Genomic DNA, 24,009 nt, shown 5'->3' on the forward strand with positions numbered 1-24,009 from the left:
TTTTTTGGTTTTCCAGCTGCTGCGGGAGACATTGGATCCGGTGGTGCTAATTCGAAGGTTTTGTCGCGACTGCCCATCCCAATTCCATGTCGACAACCCAGTTGGCGTGAAGACGACACATTGGACTCGCGCGTTGGTCTCGAGATCCTGTTGATAGTGGGATGGAAAAGTGAGGGCCTGAAGCAATGGGCGTACGTGGGTGGGAACCCCAGTTCTTGGTGATAATTAAGCAGCGACAAGACGCCTAACCACATCGAGCACCCCCCCGAGGTGGTCAAGCAAGAGGCTAATTCTTCCCCTCCCAGCGCCAAAGCAAAAAAAGTGCTCTTTCAAATTGATAATATCAAGCATTGCCATCCGAGCCATCCGACTTGAAGCATCACGCCACAGACTAAGTCCGAGCCTCAGCTTCCCTCTCTTCGGGTAAATGAAGGTGTCGTGCGATTGAAGTCAGCATATTCGGAAGAGTCTGATCTACCTTGGTTACCAGAAGAGGTAGATATTTGTGTCGTCCGCCGGGCAATTGAGAGATGAGATGACAGAAGTGTTTGAGGTTATCTTCCGGTCCAATCTCGAAGCCCTTAGACTTAACGTCTGCAGAGGGCATGCAGGACATCACGTCAATGAGAGTGCAGGCAATGTCGAAGACTTTCTCGGTGAGACCAATTCCATGCATTTGCATGCTATGGAGAGAAAGCTTCCAGGTTGAAATGGCCAGATCTTGAGCAATCTTCAAAGGGTAGCGAAACGTCAGACTCTCATAGGCAGCCTCACTGGACAAAAAACCCATCATCGTACATAACTGCCATACGATCACCCTGAGCCATTGTTGTGAGACGCGGATGTTCGCGAGCTGAGTTTCCACAATGTCCAGCGATGTCGGCAATGTGGTTCGAAGGTCTTCTTCCAGCTGAACAAGTGATATCGAATCGCAATTGGTACTCGCCCTATTCCAAAGAGCAATGAAGTTGTCGTCGAAAGGCCGGAACAGATCGGCGAGATAGCGGAAGCCTGACAAACAGGTGTGACCCTGGACTGCCTCATCGATGGTAGGACTCTGCGGTGTTATTTGCAGAGTGATGGGCCGGCGTCGGCGGATAGCGTGAGACCTATTCAGCTGCGATTCAACATCAATCCTAAGTTGGGGCTTAGAAAACCAACCTCTCGGATATCAAAAGAAGCCAATACAATCGACTGAAGACCTCGTCGACAATTTCATCTCCGAGGTCCAGAGTGGCGGAGGTGTACAACGTAGTTGCTTCGCGTAGGAAATACCAGGCTTGCCGATGCTTTCCTAGTGCTGAGTGACAGCCGTAGATGAAGAATGTGAGGAGGACTGTCTGTCGAGTGGGAGCGGCCAGAAGATCGAGGTAGCTTCGGGCTGATAGGGCCTCCTTCAATAAATGTTGACCATATGCCGCCGAAGTTTGGCCAACGCCAGATCTTGCCATTAGATTTGGATCGGGACCTCCTGTTTGCAGAATCACAAACGCACAAAATGCACTGATAAGACAATATGAATCTTCGCCGGTGTCCTCATTCAGTGCCGCAGCCGCCTCTTGTCTGATAGATTCGGGCGTGATAATTGGAACGGTCGAGCCTAACTGGGAGAAAAATAGTTCTGCGCAAAGCTCAACCACCCGCGATGGGAGAAGGTCTGAACTTCGAGAAAACCGTGATTTAGACGGTAAAATGTCCAGACTCTGGGGACTAGTCTGTACATCCAGAGAGAATGCGGGAGAGGTATAGTCAAGGCCCTGGAATGGAAACGGACTGGTTGGAAGCTGATGAGAATAACTTCCGGCCTGTGAATGGTGCAGCTCGTTAAGAACCTTTGCTGTGTCACCCTTGCGTCCCTTTTTCAGACGGGCAGTGAGAAAAGTGCATTGAAGCCTGGCTCTTTGACAAGCGGCGCATGGTTGTCTCAAACTGCATCGGACTTTTCGCCGTCTACACGCATCGCAGGCCTTTGACACTGGATTCCGGCTCATTTTGGTCTATTATAGATAATTGGAGCTATTTAGTGGTCTGGATTGAGAGATCTGTTTCGTCAATTGGGAATCAAAGCCGGAATGCAATGATGGATAAATAGGTGAAGGAGAAATCGATCACAGCCCCCTTCCACGAGCGACTGGTAAATCGTTGCCTATATCACGACACCCCCTCCTGCAGTGACGAAGTAGGGCAACTCAGTTGTATACAGATGACGACAACGACGACGACGACGAAGAAGAAGTAGGTGACAACATCCACAGCTGAATTGTCAATCTAATCGCTTGGAAGCCGACCAAATAACATTGTTAGGATAATTGATCCAGGCACTTTCTTGGATTTGAAACCCTTGCTCTATCATTGCCTACCCCTCACCTCCCGGGGGCAGCTCACTTTGTCAGCCTATTACATTCTTCCTTTTCACAGGACCGATAGAAGTCGAAGCTATCAAGGCAACAATCGGTGCTCTGCATTTCCCAGTCGCTAGGGTAGCCGCAATTAGGTAGAATACTTTCAAATTCATTACATTCTAACGCGAGCAAGCTGAATTTCTCTACCTCGGCCACGAAATTTTGCCCATCGCTCTCTACGTAGGCGCTGAATACTGATCCGAGTTGGCTCCCTACCAGCAGATACTAGGGATGGAATACGGGTGTGAGATGAAAAAAGAAGATTGGCCGTGGTGGGTCTATTGATCAGGCAAACGGTAGCCACTTTGACTTACGACTTATCGATCTAGTTGCAGGGATTGTTGTTTATGACCTGCATAGTAACAGAAAGCTTGTCGTTCATGGCATCCATGACTGCCCCACCCATGGGAATGTAAGCCCTAAAAGGGAGCAGGCAGGTCAAGAAGGTATTCCCCATAATGTGATGTCGATCAAATGCAACATCAACAGTCCCATAATCTGAGGACCTGGTGATGTCTCCAAGGGGGCTCAGGGATGGGCGGGCAGTATTTTTGTGGGGATAGGAGGGTACTAGCTCTACACTTCCTGGTTCAGCTTTCGGCGATCGACGCCATGCCAATCCCCCCTGCCAAAGCGTCCGCTCCTGCTTCCACCCGCCCGCAGTCACACCCAACATGAGTCGCCATTCAAAGTTTTCCAGGAGTGGTTCAGCAATGCAAAACGGTCCAGGACCAATTCAGCCTTTGAGCCAATGATTCCGGTTGGATTGCAGGCAGCCGTGCCAAGAACCAGAAATTGACCCTCCAAGCCATCAAAAGAGCATACTTGGCGGCGGAGATGAAGATGGTTGCGGCAACTTAAATGCACCAACATTAGCTAGGCGCTTCCTACAATGCTCCGCCTTTGCCTCGACATCTTATACGCCAAAGATGGTGGTCTAGCATTGACCAACAAGTGGACTGGACCGAGCTATAAATTCTGCATGTCACTTGTTCCTGGAAAAGGCCGGGCAGAGCAAGCTTCGATACCTAATACGAACAGCAGGTGGAGCGACGTTGTGGGTTATGACTTGACGGGCCTATAGCTGCTTCCAGTCAGGGATCTGTTTGTGTGAGGACTAGTGGGCTTTTGATGATAGGGTATGGATAGCCTGCTCCGGTCAGCATGTTACATCCGCATTGAAAGAGTCATCTTCTTTTGTATTTGGCGAGCAGTCGGCACCCTATTGACTGCATGGGCTAAAATCTACGACTTGGCACTCTGACACTTCTGGGAGCTACGACCATGAATTATGTAAGGAAGCATGCCCTACCACGGAGTCCGACACAAGCATAAGAGAGGACATGGGCAGGCAAGAAAGTAAGGAGGACAGAATGGGACAACGGAGACATGAGTGAACAGAGTCTTTGAGTCTATCGAATTGTATCTAGTCGTTTCATATTCCCTGAAGAGGTTGACATAGTCGATACAAAGGAATTGGCTGAGTTGACTTTCGTACATGGTTGCTCTCCAATCCTGATTTTAACATCCTCCCTGCGTGATAGGCACTCAAGTGCTAAACCGTTCATCATCTTTATAGTACGAAGGCGAATACTGTGCATATCTGTAGACGCAAGCTAAATGCTGGGTCTGATGAAACTGCTGAATAAAAATGCCAAAAGGTCGAAGAAGACAACCAAAATGTTCCTCGCGACAGGGGTTTTCTGCCTACTCTAATGCTGACGGAAGAGAAAATCAACACAAAGATAGCCATGATAAATATACTTGGTTTGAGATGTGACTGAATCTGTTCTAGCATTTCGAAGAAAAGGAAGGTCTTGGATATTATACGGAATTTTTCAGAAAGTGAAAAGTTCTTTGATTCCTCCATGAAGGATCTGGGGCGTTTCCTGACCAAATGCGCAAGCCTTTCAGGTAAAGGATGAAGCTGGGAATGCCCTGTAAATCCACCGATCCTTGACAGAATTGAACCTGCTCGATGATAGCAACTGCTGGATTCGGAACCCACCACATCGCAGATCCCGTCGACATAGAAGCACGGCTTTAGTAGGGGCTAGAAACTGGGTTGAATAACGACGATATAAAACTAACTGGGGTTCTTTGGCGAAGGATACTCTCGGACCTTTACGAGAACATTCCATTAGAGTTTCAAGGTGGTGTTCATTTGAAAGGTCTAGCTTGGAATGCTGCAAAGTATCATTACAGGCAACAGCGACTCTTTTGGGAATACAATGGTTCGCAAGGTTTATGACGGTAGCGAGATCCAATCGTTTCACCAAGGCAGGAAAGCTCAACCTATCATAAGGAGCAGAGTTGGTGTTGGGCTCCTGGCGGATCTCTTCATGTGTATCAAAGACAGAGACCATCAGGCTTCTGCTCGATCGCTTGAAGGATCATGGAGCAAAAGATTTGAGAAAAGTGGGAGACAAAACTGAGTATTTTGTGCTCCTGGCAGGGACCACCCTGGCCGAAGTGTGTGCTGGAATGTATTTATTAACTATCGCAACTTCTCAAACAAATCGGTCGGCCTTTTTCCTTTTCTTACATCGTGACTCTTCTAGTTTCAATCTACACACCATGATTCAAACACTCAGAGACCAGTCTATAACACCGGAGCCCAGCGACAGGGAAAGGTTGCATGCCATTCTGCTCGAGAGTGTTGACACCGTTCGCAGCACTGGCTCGTTCGCGATAACGGCGGTTGCGGAAGCATTCCCTCCTCCAGAGTTGAGGATCGAGGGGGTCGGCGCAGTTCGAGTTCCACTATCGCTCGAGGATGTGCAAAGCTTCCTTAGGGTTTGCGACAAAGCACCGTTTGGAAAAGGGCAGCACACACTCTACGACGAGAGCATAAGGAAAACCTTGCAAATTGACGGCTCAAGAATCAATTTTGGAAACGATGCTTGGTTCCGCTGGCTCAAAGATGTGACAGCATCGGTGGCTGAAGGTCTCGGAGTGGCATGTGGAGCAGAGAACGTTCATGCTGAGCTGTACAAGATGCTGGTGTATGGCGAAGGGGCCATGTTTAAGCCTCATAGAGAGTAAGAAGACTCCACAAGATCAGAAACGACCATGCTAATCTTCGGTCTAGCACAGAAAAGGCTTCCGGTATGTTTGGGACACTTGTCATCTGTCTCCCAAGTGAACACGTTGGCGGTGCAGTCCATCTCCAGCATGGCCAAGAGCATATGAAATTCGAGACCGACAAAACATCAAAACACAGTGTCGCTTACGGAGCTTGGTAAGTCATCAAATTATTGCTCCGCACTACCAGATAGCTGACTCATCGGGCGTATGATAGGTACGCCGATGTATCTCATGAGGTTAGCATCGTTTTGCTGAAGATCAATCAGATCTGTTGAGTGTTGACGTCTTCTCCAGGTCGAGCCGGTCGTATCAGGGTATCGGATTGTGCTCGCATACAACCTTGTCACTACCGCATCTCTTAACATGCCGACTGCTGCCGCTGTCGAAGACCCAAAAATGCGACTTATGGGAGGGTTAGACCTCTGGTGTAACCTGAAGCCAAACGGCCCCCAGGGATTGTGTTATGCTCTAGAACATAAATACACGAAAGATGGACTTAGCATCTCGCGTTTGAAAGGCTGTGATTATCTCCGCACAAAATTCGTCGCAGACGTCTGCGACAGACACGGCCGCTTTCATGTTTTGCTAGCACTTCTACATAAAGTGGTCACACGTCCGAACTGTGACGAGGGTAAAGATATGGAAAGTGTGTCAACCCAACTAGGGCCTATCAAGACTCTAGAAGGCTTCAAACTGCAAACATCCCGATCGTTGACAATTTCTGAAAGCATCATCGTGAAGTCTCCTTACTATCCAGCAAATTTGTGGGGAGATCTAGACGAGGAAGGCGAAGAAACCGAAGCACGACAAAGACGGCCCGATGCGCTGGTGGGCGAAGAATACCTTGGCAACCAGCCTGGCGATCTGGACAAGATCTACACAGATGCAGTAGGTGGGTCGTACATGTGACAGGATGTGGACGCTAACTTTGACCAATTCAGGTGATCTTGATTGTTGACAAGGACTATCTAACTGATTTCCTTCTTCCTCGGTCTTCTAACCGAGCTGCGGACTATGAAAAGATGCTTCGGCGACTTCGCGACCAATTTGAAGAGAATCGTCGAGACCCAATAGCTCAAAGCTTAATCCTGCAGATCTCTCAGCAATATCTCGAACGCAGCTCTTCGTCTAGCCAGGAGAAAGATGATTGCTTGGGGACCACAGCGGCTGCAGCAATACATATCGCGGAGCACGACTTGTGGAAGAGGGCCGTAGCTGCACTTGAGAACGGCTTCAACCGAGATAGCTTCTACGACTTAGGCCGCCTTTTTGCTTCAGGAACTGCAAAAATCAAACTAGATGAGTGCGTGAATATTTGGTGTGTCTGGTACCAGGACTAACGGTCGTCATAACTAGACTCTCCGAAGGGTTTTCGAAGATCCCGACATTGCGTGATACCTGGTGGGCCCTTGAAGCTTTTACAGACGCCTTCTGGGATGCAGACAGTTCTTACGGTCCAGAAGAGATGTCTGATGCAGGGGTTTCTCTCTTTGTAAAGCAACGAGTTATTGATGCCCTCGATTCTTTGAAAGCTCTCCCTCAAGACGCAGCCACAGTCATTTTTGTAGGCCACGAATATGGTGAGGAGTTCTTCGACCAGAGGTGAGTGTCCTAGAGCTACAAACAACTTTGACTAACAACTTGAAAGAGTTAAACCATTCATCCTTCGCTTTCTCCACGATACAGACTTCGTGAACGCCATAACGTTGGAGGCTCTCTTCTGTTCGCGGGCCTCAGACGAGCATGTTCCTGCTCATTGTTGGCTGGCATCAGATAAATACGGTCCTACTATTTCCCGGATCCTGCAACTGACATTGGACGTGGCCTGCTCGGATTTCACGCTCGGAAAATACTTGTCGCGTGTAAAATGCTCAGCACTAGACGATAAATCCTTTCCCTTTTCGTGCCGGCCTCAACATTTTTTCTGTAGCGGGAAGGCAGAACGTGATGCGGACGTGGTCGCCGACTTTTATAAGCGAGCCCGAGACATCGACACCTATAAGGGATACTTGTTACTGGACAAGATACAGGCATCGGCAGCAGACATACCTATAACCGAAATGGATCGGCTCCTAATTCCCCTTTTGCAGAAATTGTTTATCCATACGGATGCTGACAGTGAACATGTTCGCCACTTTTACCAATCGACCTTGATAACTTACCTCGTGCGTACTGTGGAATATGAGCCAGAGAAACCACTGAACTGGGATCGAGCGAACGAACTAGACCGATGTTATCTTTCCAGCTGCCCCGACTGCGATGCCTTGCGGAGCTTTATGGCGGCACCCGATTTGGAAAAGGTCACCATCAAGTTTTCAGGGCCATATAATCACGGAAGCTTGATGATCCAGCGTTGGTGTGAGACGAAGGAAGAGAGAAATGGGGCCCTGACGATCACAAAGACGACGAAACGGTGGGAGGTGGATAAACAGCAATGGGAAGAGCGTGCCGAAAGAGCTCGCAGAATTCTCCATCGCTTCCCGGAAGAAGAGCTGAGAAAGCGTCTGGGCACAAAGTATGGCTCGGTTATGAACTTGGATGTCATCAAACTATCGTCAAAAAGGGCTCATTCGGCACTGGGAGAGGAGCCACGTTCTGTTTTGAACAGCAAGCAGCTGAAGATCGAGGCAACAACCTGATGATCTGCAACCATCAGTCCGCTTGGAGCTGTTGAACAGGTGGTGACATATCGTTCAAGACAGGCCGACTCATTCTGCAGTACTCGCACACTAAGCTGTATCACCATTGACAGGCAACCGCGTTGACGCACACTGCTTAGATAGTTGTATACATGAACTCCATCCTACACTCATTTCGAGGGCCAGAGCACTTCTTCAATTCGAGCTGCACAAGAAGTTTGACAGGAACAATTACTGATAACTGGTCTCATTGAATATTGCTATAGATAAAATTGTCCCCGTTTTACCAACTACAAGGTCTCCTCTTTGGACGAGAAGCTGACTGGCTTCTTCGCGAATACTATTTTCATGGATGATCGCTGAATCCAATATCTTGCATGCTGTTCCCTTCTACCCATGGCGATACAAGTCTCGTTCCTTTTCCCTTTTAAGCTATGAAAATAGCCCTCGGAAGTTGCAGAAGACTGAAAAAGGGAGGAACAAGGTTGTATCATCTGCACTTCCGCTGGAAGTCTGCTCGTGCACCGTTGCTGACTCGTTCAACACGATCCCACGCTTGATTGCATCAGGATGGGCGAAGCACCTCCCAAAACACCAGATCGAACTGAAAGGGCCGGTTAGCGTCGCGGAAGGAAAAGAGCCTTTGAGTAATCTTGTCTTGGTTCGACAAACGAGTAAAGAAAGAGTCGGTGCTAAGTTGAGGCTGCCGACTCAGTTTCGTAGGCAACCATATTTTCCCGAAACGTTTGAGGCTTTCCTCTCAGGCTTCATGATGGATATTGTGAGTGAGCACGTCGTATCTTACGCTTCTCTTTTTTTTTTTTTTGGAAGCTCAAGATTTCTGACAGAGAAGTGCCGGACGGGGAAGTTCTTTTAGTGGTTTATTCCTTTTCAGGGATTTTGACCAGCACCAGCTGATACAAGCACTTGGCTTCCTCGAAGTTCACCACTTAGCCCACAGAAAATTGAGTCTGACAAATATCTGGGCCAGACAGGCGGGAAAGATTATGATCGATACGTTTCCCGAACGACTCACATCTTGTATGGCCAACCTTGCTGGGATTTCCGCCGGACGCAAATCTTTCGGGGCGAAGACGGATGACCCATTCGGCTTCAACGCCGTGTAGTCGTCGAAAAGTCCTCACAAACTCGTCGATTGCGTCTCCATAGATAGATACTTCCCTTCGAGATTCGAAGTTGGCGAGAAGAGAATGAGCGTGTCTCAGCCACGCGGTCTAACGTGCAGTCCCCCATCCACTATAGTTCGCGGATGAGGAAGGCTGTGGGTCATTGTCCGTCGGCGCAAGGACCGTGTTGTACAGTAGACGCGAAGTTCCTGTTTCTGATGCTTTTGTCGACGACATAGTTCAGTGACCTGCGTGTGACGCAAGCCGGATGCTTCCGCAATAATTTCCTCCGGTTTGCGGCCCCGACGACCATAGACACGATCAGCCATCTGTGCCAGAAACAAGAACGACAACAACAGCGCCAGATCTTCTGAAACCACATTTGGATGGTGCGAACACGTTCATCTAGTTTGATCGAGCTTGAAAGCTGCTCGAAAAGCTCACAGATACGGGTGGATGGCAAAGATATAATATTGAATAAGGGCTAGGGTGGGTATAATCCAATTCCTCAGCTGTAGGCAACATCTAAAGCTCGGGTAGTCGAGACACCGATCAATATACCGGGTAAATTCCCACCCAGCTTCCATGTCGACTTGGTGATGTAGGGCCATTGATATTTCCTTTGATAAAATGCGGCAGGATTTCTCCAGCAAGCACCGTCAACGCACTGACAGGGAGAAACTCTGCCAAATCAGCACCAGCTGCTGCTTTGATAATTTCGGCAACAGTGACAGGGTTGAGTCGGGTCAATGTACCCTCAGGGCCCCATCGGAAAGGATACGTCACCCATTTGGGAGTTGGCAGGTTGAGCCAGTCTGCCGACACCAGTTCATACTTTTCTGAACAATCCAACTTGAATTTGCTGGCGGCTGTGTCATTGCGGACGAAGAGTTCAATTCCGGCGGGGATCCCTCCTATTCTTCTGTATTCGGACGCGTTGGAGCCCGGACGGGAGAAATTTGCATGGCCATTTTGGGAAGAGTAGATGATAGGTTGAGTTCCTTTAAAGGTGAAGGCATGGTCGATCTGGTCTCTCGAGAAAAATTGGCCCTTCGAGTGCTGGGAAAGCCAGATGGCGATGATTTTGAGGGTCGTATTGTCGACGCGAACCATGCACATTTCCCAATCGCCGACGTGTTCACCAAGAGGAGCCACGTTGATGTCACCAGAGCTCGAAATGCTGTCCATCATCAGACCGTTGATATGGAGTGACCCTGGTCCGTTATACGCGTTGAAGAACCAAAATTGAACATCTGTGTGTGGCATTCCGGACTGCCAAAATCCGCGAACATATGCTTTTGTGGTTGAGAAATCCCCCTTCTTTCCTGCAGATTCTAAATCCAGATAGTATTGAGCATCATCTCCTTTCTGTGGGAGACTATCGGGACTTGGATTCTTGACCTTTGTTTTCGTCTTCTTGTCCACGAGCGTACAATGCTGAAGAAAATCTTCGATCGAAGTATTGAAATACCGTTCATCCGGATGTAGATACAGAATGGGACCATACATCTCAATGGCCTTTTCGAGTTGTTGGCGATTAAGAGGCTTTGCTGTAGTTGTAATCGCCGTTGGCGTCACCAAGCCTTTCACACTGGACTGAATGACTTGTGGTTGCAATGCCAAAGAATCGGCGAAGATGTGTTTGTCCATCGTTGATAAAGCCATGGTGAATCTTGTCGTCTTGTTTGAGGAACGATGAGATGCGAGCCTTCAGAAATCCTTCGACAAATATCATAACTCTTGGACTCAGGTAGCCTGATGTGAGCTGAACTTTTCCCTCGTATTCGTGTCAGCCGCACATCTTCAAACAGTTGCCCTGGCAAACATTCTGGGCAAATCACTTTCAGCTGATTCGGCAATTTTTGGGGTGTCACAACTTTTTTCAAGCCAGCCGACTTGAATCACAATCCAATGGTTTTTTGCAAATTGAGACATCAGCTGAGACGTTTCAAATCAGGCTCCATCCTCAGGATTTGTTCTTCACCCCCGAATGGCGTTTGAGGTTCCCGTGTTCTCAGCCTTCAAGTCAGCCTTTCGCATCTGACGCCATTCACATTTCTGCCGCAGGCAACCGAGCCAGGCATAAAACGCATGGAACTTTACGCATTCGTAACTGAGGCACTTTGGTGTAATATGGGAAGATGGAGGACTAAGAGTGTTCCTCAAAGTCACAGAATACTAGCAGAATAATATAAGGTCGGGTTCGCTGCTATTAATCAGCCCTCGTAGTAAGCAGATATATTTGGGGGATGTGCCGTGCACGGAAAATTGACACACCTATTTTATTGCTAAGCCCAACCTGCACCTTTGTTTGTGAACGAGATCTGGTGTCACGAGAACAATTTTTTTCGGTTCGCTGCAGCACAAGGATTAGATGAGGTTCCAGGCGCCTAGCTTTCGTATTGGCTGAGAATGCATGGCCGAGACTTTGCGAGGCCTAAACAAGAACCGGTAGGAAAGCTGCTGTCAAATTTGGATTCCGATATGATCATAATAAAGCCTCATCGAGTATCGAGCGGATATGAATGAGATGCGGTCCGAGTTTCGAGGGGAATTAGAGGAATCTCAAGTAGGGAGTTTTTCCTGATGAAGAAAGTGTAGGCGGTTGGCTTTTCCCATGATTTTGCGATCAGAGCCAATCACAAGTCGTCTTTTTCAATGGTCTCGGGGATCACAAGTGGAGAGTGAGAATGTTTAGAATGCACGCGGGATGATATAATCGATGAGCCAATTGCAAAACAAAAAGATCCCTCCCAAAAAGGGTGGATGGAGTCCTGCCAGTGTAGCTATGCCAGCAAGACTTGCACTTGGCGGTCCAGCGCTGCAGAAACAGCTCAAATGATTTCATCGACCGTTGAGGCAAGTACGGACGATGAACATCCCCATGCAACATGGGAATGAGCTGCATAGGAAATGTCGTAGCTTCCCAAGCTCCGCGGAACAATCAATGTGGCGCGGCACACATGTATGACAAAGGTTGGAGTCTGTCGAAGGGTATAAATGAAGACATCATGGCAACGATTCCACTCCAACGGCACTCGTCAAACTTCAAATTTCCATCATCTCATCAACAATGTCTCCTTCTCTTGACATGAACTTGCGTTGGCAAGACCAGAACGTGGTCAAAGTAAATGGGGAATGGACCATTGATGGGTCGGGCAAGTGGCGAATGATGGTAGATCCTGGCTGACTTTTCGTCTAGGCGCCCGGTCGTCAACGTCGTCCCAGCTTACCAACATCAACCCTCGAATATTCCAGGAATGACATATATCGGATTGAAAGTCACAGCACCCCGGAACGCGGCAACACCTCCTCATAAACATGGAGGTGCAGCTGTAGTTGCGACGATGATTCGAGGTCGTATGCTCAATCAGATGGAATGTGATGGAAAATGCGACGGACCGCGAATTTATTCCGAAGGAGAATGTTGGTATGAACCTCCAGGTTGTCATCATGTCCGGAGTGAGAATGCTGGTGACGAAGAGGCGGTTTTCATAGCCAATCTTGTGATTGAGACCAAGAAGATCGAAGAAATGGGGGTTCTGAATGCATTAATTCAGATCGATGCCGCGGAGGAAGAGAAAGCCGGGGAGCTGGTGGGCAGCAAGATGTGAGCAGCTGGATTCAGTTGTGAGGTCGCTGAAATCGTGTTCCGCAACATTTAAAGTTCGTCCCCAATCACTCATCGACAAATTTCACATTATGGATCCAAGACTCCCGTGGCATTTTTACCGGCTGATTCGTTGTTTTAGATCCTTGTGTCTGATTGCCAAGGTGTAGAGAACTAGCATATCGTCGTTGATACCCAGTTCTTTCCGAATCAACCCAAGGAACACCAGCTGTGCTGACTTGAAGACAAGTTCCGAGTCCTTGGTCAGTGAGCAGCAGCACTAGCGTCTGAATGTATAACCTGACCGACAAGATGTGCGGTTGCATTCAATGTTTGATTGATAACAACAACAGCAATCATCGGAGCATCATAGAAGCGGAACTTGCCAGCGAGTATTTCGTCATATTCCTTCTTGCCTCCTCGTGAAATGTTGTATCCTTCTAGCCCGTAGATTTGTTATCCCAGAGCGCTGGGGAAATTCGCATGTGCAGTGAGAAGTTCGGGAATTTCGAGAGGGACGTTGCTATTCGGTGAGTGTGTCGACGAGAATATTCTTGAGGCGGGCAAGACTATTACCGCTGGCAAAAGTGAGACGCCACGGTTGAATGTTTGTGGATGAGAGTGCTTGCTGGGCGAGCTCCAGGACACAGTGGAAAGTTGATTGAGGAACAGGATGAGGGAGAAATGATCAGGTATTGTGTCAAGCGAGGACAAAGCTTTGAGACGGATTTCTCGGACAAATACTTTTGATCATCTGATGTTGACTGATTTTTTGTAGGGGAAAGAGAAAAAAGGGGGGGAAGGTTGCGTAAGGCTCATTCGGCGTTTCATGTAGTCTCGAGCAGGTTATTTTAAACGGAAAATGGTTCTTGAGCTTGAATTTGAAGTGTGATGTCCAGTATGCCGAGAGAGTTGTCTCGACAACATGGGATGACGCCTTAACATTGGCAACCTTTTGGTCATCGTGAAAGCCTGGTGCGGTCGACATTCTGTGTTTTCTGGCGTGGATTAAAAATATCAACATAGGATCTGAGAAGCTTGATAGTATAGTCGCAAGAGCACTCGACTCGGAAGAATTTCAAACTATCGTGAAGCCCTGTCAATATTCCATTTAGTTCGATCAAATCTTGGGCTGCATCGCACCTCTGTCACCAACTCCGGCTCGTCGGACGAGGCGCACCTCAGCTAAGGAGCATCTAGACAATGGGTTGTGTTGAACTGAAGAGGAGAACGGTGGACACGTTAAATTCTTACCTTGCTGCTTTTTTTTTTGCAGCTCAACTCCTGGTTCTCAGCAGATCTAAGCTAGATCAACACAATCCAGAGCTCTTTCGGAGGCGTAATAATTATGTCCTGCGCTCTACGGGTAGATCCATGAGCACCGGCGGACAAGACCAAAGCGCTCATTTATAAGACGGAAATGTTGTGTCTTTGTTGATGGCTTTCATGCCTAGCGAGGGATGTTCTGACCGATTTCCAGCACCCCGTTTTGCTCATGTCCAGAATCTAGCAACGATTTTTGGAAAACTTGCGGCTGCCCCTCTGTGAATTAGCGTGCACGAACGGGGAAACTGAAATACAGCTTGCTGGGAAAGGGAAGATATGTGTGCGGTTCATCTTGCGCGATGTTTCATTGTGTTTGTCGCCGCTGGTATATCCAAAATGATATACGTACATACCGGCTGTTCATCTGGAAAAGAACCTTTCCTTCATTTCTCATGAACCAATCATCTTCTCAAAAACTGTTCAATATAGCCATCAAGAATGCAAGGAATACACCAGTGCCTAGTTCTATCTTCCCGGCGGCATTTGTGTCAGATGTTGACGCTGCGGAACCTGTCGCCGACGCAGTCTCCGAACCACTGCTTGAGCCACTACTTGGCATTGCGCTGCCGGAGCCAGATGAGGTTGTGACGGCTGAGCTGGAGGCTGGAGTCGGACTGGGACCAGGCCCAGCCGTGATCATGTCACCATTTCCTCCAGGGTATGTTCCACCTCCTGCCGCAGTGAAATCTTGGGGTACTTGAGTCTGATTGCTCGCAAAGTAGTACATTGCAGCGGCGGGACTCTGGCCGAGATTGGATTCATCCAAGAAAGTTGTAATGTTGAAATTTGACCGATTCGTTTCGCTATAACCCTCAAACGCGGAAGGGAATGTGAAGTTCTCGTGTTGGAAGAATGTGTAAATGATATATCGGTGGGCAGAGGAATCGGGAGGAGGAGAGGGTCTGCGGTAAGATACTCGAGGTGCGGTCGAGTTCATGAGCTGACTGGTGCCGTCGGCCGCCATTGATGCAGGCGTCATGTCGGTTTGCAACCAATGGAGGATGAATCGAGATGTAGGATTCGATGGGTATCTGGCATCAGGATCAACCATGATGAGGACATAGGAGCCACTGTAGCTGGAGATAGACTCATAGTTTGCGGTCTCAACTGCTACCGTAGGCTGTTCGGCGGTGACTAAGAGTGTTCAGTAAGAATTGAGGCAATAATGACTGCAAACCCACTGCCCACTCCGAACAGCTCTGCCTCTCCCACAACGATGGGTACGCCATTGTCTTGATATGTGACCGAGAGTTCGGTATGATTTGGGGCTTCCGGAAAGCCAAAATCTGGTGGAGGAATGGTTAACGTCGGAGTAATCGCGAGAAACAGTGAAACGATGGACCAAGGAATCATGGCGAAAGGATCAGTTTGCAGCACTGGCAAGGTTGAGAAGATCTAGCTATTGGTCTTCTGGTCCCAGCTTCAGGTTTATGAACTCGAACATGTTCTCATCGACTTACGTCATTATCTGTCTCACGAAGTCGAGTTTTTCAAACCATCCACGTTAGAAACTCGCGTCCAAGACGTGTCGAAGGCGTGTCGTGCTGCGAGAAAGGTGTTTCTGCTCGCTTGGCAATCTTGGTGAAAATTTTTGTCCATGATAGACTGTGGAGTCTAGTGAAGGAATGCGTTACTGTTCTATCTAACAAGAGAGCAAGACTGATGGAGGAAGCAATGTCACGTGATTAGCCAACAGCCCGGTGTTGAAATCCCCCATTAAGCTTGTAGGTGCCGGGGAGGGCCAAAGGGTTACTAGTGGACACGTCTGCCCGGCCATTTCAGGCGTCTGTGGTGGGATTGCTTCACCACAGTCAAATTCCTTCATTCGTCCTTGTGCTGATACGCCCTTCTCTTCTCATGAATTGGTCTTTATCATTACAGCACCCTCCTGGTTTTCACGTCTGAGAGAATAATTTGCCCACTTTGGGAGGCACCCGACATGACTGTCGAAAGGTCTGTTTTGACTAATAGGCCCAAGCATCAATATTTTCTTCACTAATATTCTTGCTATCATTTCCTTCAAGTTCCATCCTCAAAGTACGCCTGTCCAAAGACTCGATTCGCAAAACGTCGAAAACAAAGTTCACACTTTCCCTTTGAACCGAATGATGGAAACTTCAGAACAGCCCCCTTGCAACCATAGCGTCGGTAGTAGCAACATGAAGGAAGATGCCGTAGGCAAATCACAGCCCTCTTGCAGAGAAGGGGAGGATAAATACCCACCACAGGTCCTGGTTGTGGTGACCATGGCGACGGTGATGCTGGCTGCTTTCCTGGTCTCATTGGTACATATTCCCTCGCCAGCACGAAAGAGATGTTGCTATTAACATAACTTTATTCAGGGTCGCACTATCATCGCCACGGCTGTCACCATCATAGTCAACCATTTCAATTCTCTTAGCGACGTGGGTTGGTATGCCTCTGCCTGCCTGCTAACCATGGGCGCCTTTTCAACTCCCTTATGAGCCGAGTCTACAAATTCTACAACCCGAAATTGGTCTTCATAGGCTGTGTCAGAGTGTTTGAATTGGACTCACTCGTCTCTGGTACTGCCCCTCACTCGACCGCTCTCGTTGTTGGCCGGGACATTGCCGGCTTGGGTAGTGTATGCCTCTTCTCCGGCCTAATGACTATCGTTAGCAGAACCTACGAACAAGCCTTTTACAAACTACTCACCTCGTACTCCGCATTAAACTTTCGATACCGTCAGATAAGGCGGGCGCCGTGACGCAATGCCTCATTCTCACTACGACAATTTGATCACTGCCTGACGTAGAAACGTCCAGCGTTGACTTGCTAAAAGAGGAGGACTGTCGCTGGGGTAAACTCCCCACCAAAACACAAGAAGAATTGAGGTCTTCACTGCCATACTATTGAGAAACCAGGTTCAAGAGCCGAGCATATTCAAATCTTGCATAATGAGAATGCCATCCTACATGAACCACGAACCGAGGACACGCGACTCCAGTCAGAACAAAAAGGTATTGCTCCTGGTAAACTCTGAGCATATCAGATGCGCCTCTTTCAAACCTTAGCTTGCCCATCGTTTGCATACTCCGTGCTTCGCCATTGGGCCTGAAATATATTTGCGTTAAACACCGCTAGGGTTGGAAGAACTTCGGATCAGTCCAAAAGGCACTGTCAAGTAGCAATGAATGTTGACTTGCTATCGTGGACATGAGAGGCTCGGAAGAAAAATTCGCGGTTGACATCAGATCATCCTCCCGAATGTCTAGAACAATGACACACGTCCATGCTGTTTGTACCGCAATTGGCACAACGTGAGCAAATGATGCTAATATTTTATTTGTTGAGGCAGAGATGCGATCCTTCTCATTGATGCCTTGCCAGCCATTTTGTCCAGGAAAGCCGCCGGGAACGAAACAAGCAGGTCATCCACTGCAGATATTTCATCGATTGTTTGGCTGCTTCGCGCGCCCATCCATCATCCCCGTCGTTAACTCTTTCCGGTTGCTCACCGAGATCCGGCGCTAACATTCCACGGTGAAAGGATTAAGGACAATATCCCATTCGAGAACATTGGGTTAAAGAGTGGGAAAGTTGGCACGTCGGCCGCTTGCGGACTTGGTTTCTTCAATCAGCATCTTGAACAATCTCACGGGTATGTGATATTCAACAGAGGATTTTCGAGCATGGGAATCTCCAAATCGATCTCGCCATGGACCCGATATCGGCGAGACAGCGTTTCTGAATTCTTATGGATGAAAAACCATTTTCACAGCAAACCCCCAAAACACCAAGTCACAGAATCATATTACGGGAAATAATTTCGAACTGTTACTGGTATGAAATGACCAGTGAAACGTATTGACCTGGTACCAAACGGCTCCTTGGATCCTCAACTATGTTCAGAGAACCGGAAATCGGCCGAGGAATTTGCACGAGGGCGTTTAAAAAAAAAAAACACCGTCGTGATAAGATTTGATAATCGAATCTTATCATGATCGACCCCGCCAAGTGCCCACCCAATCAGAAACCCCTTCATCCCGCAAGCCCAGAAGTACCATCTGCAGCCACCTCAACCCTCAACTGTCAAACTATCCCAGACTTCGCAATATTGCCGAAATTCCCACTCGACTATCTCATTTTCTTCTTCCGGTATTGAATGATGTATTGGGATCTCTTCTGCACGTGGACTTTCCACGACATCGCATCTTCAATGACCCTGGCCTGGTGCCGTTCTTGCAGCCATCAAATGTTAAAATCGCCATCACTGGAGTGTGGGCCTTCATCTTGTCTAGGGACATGAAGATTCCGGCGATGGCGGATCCAATATCAGGCCAAAGTACATTGTTCATCCTGGAGTTTGCTGTTAGTCACCTCTGTCGAGTATGCTCTCCTAAAAGAGGTCTTCGAGAACTCCTTCAATCTTGAACTTGAACGGTAAACTATTTTCTCGAGCTCGTCCACCTCACTGTCGTACTTCTCTTCCAGAATGGAATCTTTCTTCCTCTCTTTGAATGCCACCTACAATGTTTGCCGAAGGATTTCCCCCATTCAAACGACTGGCCGAAACCACCCTACCAACTGAACCAGCTAACAATGAGACCCCACTAACCGCGATGATAAGAGTACAGCTAGACATATGGAAGAATCCATCAGCCATGGCAGCGATGAAACTCCTACTGAGCTCCCTTATCAAGCACAAGGAGGTATGAGAAGGGTTGAAGCAATCACTTTATCATGGAGCAAGACGTCGCTGGCCATCACCGGTGGCCTAATCTGCACAAGGCAAAGAAAGAGGGTTTACTGGACAAACCCCGAGTGTTCAAACGTTCTTTCAGAGTGGTTGGTTTTGCATCATCGAGTCTGATGGTGAGTTTTGACGACTTGATGGAGGTGCGATAGGAATCTAACCCGAATATAGCGCTTGGGGTGATGCTTCTTGCCACAGGAGTTGTCCTCTTATTTACTCCCATTCTCCCCTCCTGACTCAACTAAGGATAATGGGAATCGGCCTCGATCGCTGTCATATTGGCTGCTGGGTTCGTTCTGCTGATTGTTTTTGGTCTTATGAAATGTTCTTCTCACCAAGCCCTTTCATCCTGTATCGGCTCTTCGTATCCAGAACAGTCATTGATACCTTGTTCCGCGGTGCTACTTGCCAAGTTGTCTATTGATGCTGGGGCTTGTTACTTCAGCTCGTGTCTGTAAGTGGTAAATAATTTGACTATCGACCAGGCGGGCTAGGTCAGTGGCTTTTTTGATATGACCTCAGGTCTGTGGCTGCTCTTTGTTGGATTCTTGATGTCTAATGATCTATTTCAGACAGCTACACACCAACATCAGATATGTTATGTGTCAAACCTTCATTGCCTTCTCCGGCAACCCAATTATTCTCTACCAACAGGTAACAGTGATGGTCCCTGCGGAACCATGGTCAAATTGCGGCAGTTTAGGCCCTGCTTGGCTTGTTTGGATGTATGGGCGATGTTGTGGGAACAGCAACTCTGGAGCGATCTGGAGAAATTCATTGCCTAAAGATCTATGGTGATACAGCCTAGTGAGCGAGTGTTGCAGAGTCGGCCTGTTGCGAACGGTAGGTCACCAATTGTTCAACAGTAGGATTTGGCCCTTTTTGGGGATTTGTTGATCCGAAATCGAATAGGTGCCGAGGGGGTTTTTCCTTCGGAGACTGAACGTTGTCCCTATTTCGAGGGGGTCCAAAGTGTGTACGAAGCGTACAACGCTTCCGAAGGTCTTTACAAGACTTGGCGTCTCCACTTATCACAACTGCTTCTCCGCTTCTGCCTTGACCGATAGCGAAGATAGCCCCGTCAACTCCATGACGGAAATAATACCGACTCCTGTCTGACGCGCCCATATTATATGAGAAGAACTCTCCAAATACTGAAATATCCACGTCAGGCAAGTGGAAATATTGAGACGTCTGATAGGCTCGATAGCGTTTTTTTTTTCTTTTATCAGATAAGATTTGATCAACGTTGTATTCCCGACATCGGCCGTTATGGGAAGTACATTCATATATATTGAGTACTCTGAAACTGGCTTTTCAATAAGGGAATGGCCCGGAGATTCTTCTCACTGTCAAGTTTTGCTGCTCGACTTCTCAGGATGCCATCGAACGAAGGGATTGGATTCGCAAATCGCGCTGATCCATTCAAAGTGCTGGTGGTAGGCGGATCATATGGAGGTCTGGGGGCGACTTTGAATCTTTTGGATCTTTGCAATGGAAGACCTGCGCGGTTTGCGTCAGACCCATCTGCATCACACATACCCAGCAGAATACCGGTTGATATTACAGTTGTCGACGAACGAGATGGCTATTGTAAGACTTAGTCGACGCTGTTGACTGCCCTGGATCGACTAATCTTTGAGCGAATCAGTTCACCTGATCTCATCACCACTTGCCCTGGCTTCCAACGAGTATGCTCCGAAGTCATGGACCAAGTTTGATAGTATTCCAGCTTTGAAAAACGTCCGTTGTATCAGAGGCAGTGTGAAGAGCGTTGATTGCAAAAGGCGACAAGCACTCATCACGGAGACCAACACCCAGTCAGAACTAACGATGAACTACGACTTCCTAGTTGCTGGATCAGGGCTTCGGAGGGTTTGGCCCGTGGTACCTCAGGCAACAATCAGAGAGGAATTCTTGGAAGAGGTAGCAACTCAAGTTCAATCCTTGAAAGATTCCCAAGACGGGGTTGTTGTCGTTGGTGGAGGTAAGACCTCCTCAACTCATTGTCGCATACGACGTCTGACGGCCTTCAGGAGCTGTTGGAATTGAAATGGCAGCCGAGATCAAGCTGGTCATGCCCGAACAGAAGGTCACTTTGATTCACTCCAGAGACAAACTTTGTTCGGCTGAGCCTCTTCCCGATGAATTCAAGGACAGATGTTTGACCACACTGCACGAAGCAGGTGTCGAGACCATTATGAACCAACGAGTCTTGGACACCGAGACTAGTCGGAGAGACGACGGAACAATAGTCTCGAAGCTGAGACTGGCAAACGGAACAACCATTACTGCTGGCCAAGTGATTCATGCTATATCCAAAAGTTCCCCTTCGACGACCTATCTCCCGAAAGCCGCGTTGGACGAAGAAGGATATGTCAAAGTCGCCCCGTCGTAAGAAGAGTCCCCATGTTCACAGAACGAGGCTGAAATCGCGAACAGTTTGAACTTTCTTCCCGATATGCCAAACTCTCAATATCATTTCGCTGTTGGTGACATTGCCAAATGGTCTGGAATCAAACGCTGCGGAGCAGCAATGCATATGGGACAATACGCAGCTCAAAACATTCACCAATTGATGTTGAAACAAGTTCAAGGAACGAAACCTAAGTTTATGGAACTTGATGAAATACCGCCCATGATAGGAATTGCTATTGGAAAGCAAGCAGTTGCCTACTATCCAGGAGATGGAACGACATTTGGCGAAGATATGATGCAGAAATTATTTGGTGACGACTTGGGCAACATGAGTATGTACACTACTTAATCCGCTCCTTCCTGGCTTAGCTGACGAGCAATGGTAGTCTGTTGGAACTATATGCAGCTTGGAAAGGAGTTTCCTTGATGAAACTCAGGTACGCAACAAGAACGGACTGCTGGCAAAAATTCCATCTGGAAACAATTTGGTCAAGCGACTCCATTCTCATTCTTCATTCAGGGAGGAGGTCTGTTCCAGATACCCTAAAAGCTATCGGTACAATTGATTTCCGTCGTAAGGGACCTTGATTTGAACTCTCGCCAACATCCATATTGCATCAAGTTGTCGCTGTGTCTGTCTTTGCAACGCACTTCCGGCGATCATCCGGACAGCAGCTCTTCAATTAGTCGACAGAGTATTCTGGTACTGACGTGGACGCCAGTTGGACTAACGAACCAAAAATTGACAAATGAAGATCTTTATCATGAACAACATGTTCGAGAACTTTTTCTTTTGCGGGTGAGTAGCTGTGCTATTACGTCTAGGTTGAATGCTGGTGATTTTCCTCGTATAGCGTGATTAACTACATTGTCCCCTGGTATATGAGCCACGGTGTGCCTTCAGGTCGGTGCAGTCGCTAGTGGTATCACAGCATTTTTCAGCTTGCTTGCTATCTCTATGTACATTTTTTGGCAAGAGGTATCGAAATTTTGGTACCATCGCAACATCATTAAGACGCTGCATCTCGAGACCGATCAGACGGGGAGTCACTGAAGGTGGGTACTGTTTGCTTCTTTAATGGGCGAACGTCGAGAGACGCCTGGAAATGTACTGACTTCATACGAAAGAGCGCGCAGATCAAAAATGTCAAGACACATCACCGCTAACTGCGGAAGCGAGCAATGCCATCTTCGTTGTTTGTGAAGATGATATCGAGCTGGGGTTGGTTTAATCATATGCATAGCAAACAAAAGTATCACCACGCTCGTTTGGCCAGGTATGTCTTGTTAGGCTGTCCCACCCTTCAAATCAACTGATTACCAGTAGAAACGTACAACTCGAGGGACAGGTATATGAAAGTCAGGTAAGCAGATGATGTATGACAACTCACGTCACACGAGCATTCTAGTAGTAGCTGAACAATGTAGTGGATTGCGATGGAACAAGTTTACTCCATAGCACCTCCATCGTCGAGCACTCCACATGGACAGTGGAGAGCCAGAGAGTACTTTATTCCCGCTTGTCCACCACCGATCTTAGCAGCCACTGATAAGACATTCATGACCTCCACATAAGTCGAACCCTATTACATCCAAAGCTGCAGATGCTTAGGATGCTCACGAGGCCGGAGACTCCCACAACTTGAACGGGATTCGAACTGTTCAATCATGCCTGCATTCAACCCGGACGACCTATCTCGATTCAATCCGTCACGTCCTCACGACGCCATATTAAATAGTACACGACCATGCCATCACGCTGGATCTACTGTACCCAAAACCACTAGAGAGTTCGCCGCCTCAAGGTATTCTTGTGGTCATTCGTTTCCATGGTGGAGGACCAGGATCCGTATCATCATTATTTCCCAAATTTCTTCAGACGCTGGGTTTTGGAGTCGGTCGAACAGCACTCAACGTTGATCATCTCGGTGGACTTCTGCCAGACTCAAATTTATCTGATGTTCTAGATGGTATGGAAGATGTATGGCAGTGGGGTACAGACAGAAATACCAGGATTTCTTCGCCGGCAGTTCCGCGGGAAAATAACATCAGACCTCCCTCGCGTCATATCCCTGGAGAATCCTCGGGGGGTTTCTTGAGCATCCAATTGAGTCCAAGCCATCCTGGCAAAATCAGGGCGACCACTGCCGCCCAGCTCTTGGTAAACATGGTGGACCGTTTTGGACCCAAAAGTTCCTCGAACGGCTTATGGGCGTGCCCACCATGCCTGAGACTCTGATCGGCGAGCATATGGCAAAGGTGAAGGCGCAGGAAGTACTGCTTCAAGGTGGGAATCAGAAGATCGTTGCGACGTCAGATCCACGTCCTGACGGGGCGCCGTTGATGTTTGCAATGATATAGCATGGAGAATACAAGGACTACTTATACCCGGCGAACAATCGACAAAAATCCTGCAAGAGGTTTGACAGTGGCGCGTGATTCCTCAGGGGAGGTGTCTTCACCTGGCATGGCGCCGACGATAGCGTTGTACCAGTCGGTGACAACCAACGTCTTAAAGATAAGGTATCCCAACTCGACTCTGGCTTGTACTTCAATTTAGCTGTACGGGATGGGCAGGAGCGCGGATTTGATGCTCTGATAAATATCGGCGATGACTGGGTAAAGGATGGTCTGCAGCCTATTGAGGGCTTGGCTGGAAGACTAGACAAATATATCGGCGCTC

General features: G+C 48.1%; 6 protein-coding genes across 6 annotated transcripts; 3 read left to right on the top strand and 3 right to left on the bottom strand.

The window, feature by feature from the left end:
- Positions 1-391: 391 nt before the first annotated feature.
- On the bottom strand, positions 392-1,991 carry Z518_03484 (uncharacterized protein; the record flags this gene model as incomplete). The annotated part of the gene is made up of 2 exons (XM_013420509.1): positions 392-1,109; positions 1,162-1,991. 2 exons carry the CDS (start codon positions 1,989-1,991, stop codon positions 392-394), a joined length of 1,548 nt encoding a protein of 515 aa, XP_013275963.1.
- Positions 1,992-4,979: 2,988 nt separating this feature from the next.
- On the top strand, positions 4,980-8,128 carry Z518_03485 (uncharacterized protein; the record flags this gene model as incomplete). The annotated part of the gene is made up of 7 exons (XM_013420510.1): positions 4,980-5,443; positions 5,494-5,643; positions 5,704-5,725; positions 5,784-6,377; positions 6,431-6,792; positions 6,846-7,091; positions 7,138-8,128. The coding sequence occupies 7 exons, from the start codon at positions 4,980-4,982 to the stop codon at positions 8,126-8,128; spliced, it is 2,829 nt and encodes a 942-aa protein (XP_013275964.1).
- A 1,679-nt stretch (positions 8,129-9,807) lies between these two features.
- Z518_03486 (uncharacterized protein) lies at positions 9,808-10,920 on the bottom strand (the record flags this gene model as incomplete). Its single annotated transcript, XM_013420511.1, has 1 exon — positions 9,808-10,920. One exon carries the CDS (start codon positions 10,918-10,920, stop codon positions 9,808-9,810), a length of 1,113 nt encoding a protein of 370 aa, XP_013275965.1.
- A 1,408-nt stretch (positions 10,921-12,328) lies between these two features.
- On the top strand, positions 12,329-12,869 carry Z518_03487 (uncharacterized protein; the record flags this gene model as incomplete). The annotated part of the gene is made up of 2 exons (XM_013420512.1): positions 12,329-12,408; positions 12,458-12,869. The coding sequence occupies 2 exons, from the start codon at positions 12,329-12,331 to the stop codon at positions 12,867-12,869; spliced, it is 492 nt and encodes a 163-aa protein (XP_013275966.1).
- Positions 12,870-14,600: 1,731 nt separating this feature from the next.
- Positions 14,601-15,544, bottom strand: Z518_03488 (uncharacterized protein; the record flags this gene model as incomplete). Its single annotated transcript, XM_013420513.1, has 2 exons — positions 14,601-15,325; positions 15,373-15,544. 2 exons carry the CDS (start codon positions 15,542-15,544, stop codon positions 14,601-14,603), a joined length of 897 nt encoding a protein of 298 aa, XP_013275967.1.
- A 4,743-nt stretch (positions 15,545-20,287) lies between these two features.
- Positions 20,288-21,753, top strand: Z518_03489 (uncharacterized protein; the record flags this gene model as incomplete). The annotated part of the gene is made up of 5 exons (XM_013420514.1): positions 20,288-20,501; positions 20,560-20,895; positions 20,945-21,302; positions 21,351-21,658; positions 21,713-21,753. The coding sequence occupies 5 exons, from the start codon at positions 20,288-20,290 to the stop codon at positions 21,751-21,753; spliced, it is 1,257 nt and encodes a 418-aa protein (XP_013275968.1).
- Positions 21,754-24,009: the final 2,256 nt, after the last annotated feature.

Source organism: Rhinocladiella mackenziei (genome assembly GCF_000835555.1).
Source record: "Rhinocladiella mackenziei CBS 650.93 unplaced genomic scaffold supercont1.2, whole genome shotgun sequence".
NCBI lineage: Eukaryota > Fungi > Ascomycota > Eurotiomycetes > Chaetothyriales > Herpotrichiellaceae > Rhinocladiella > Rhinocladiella mackenziei.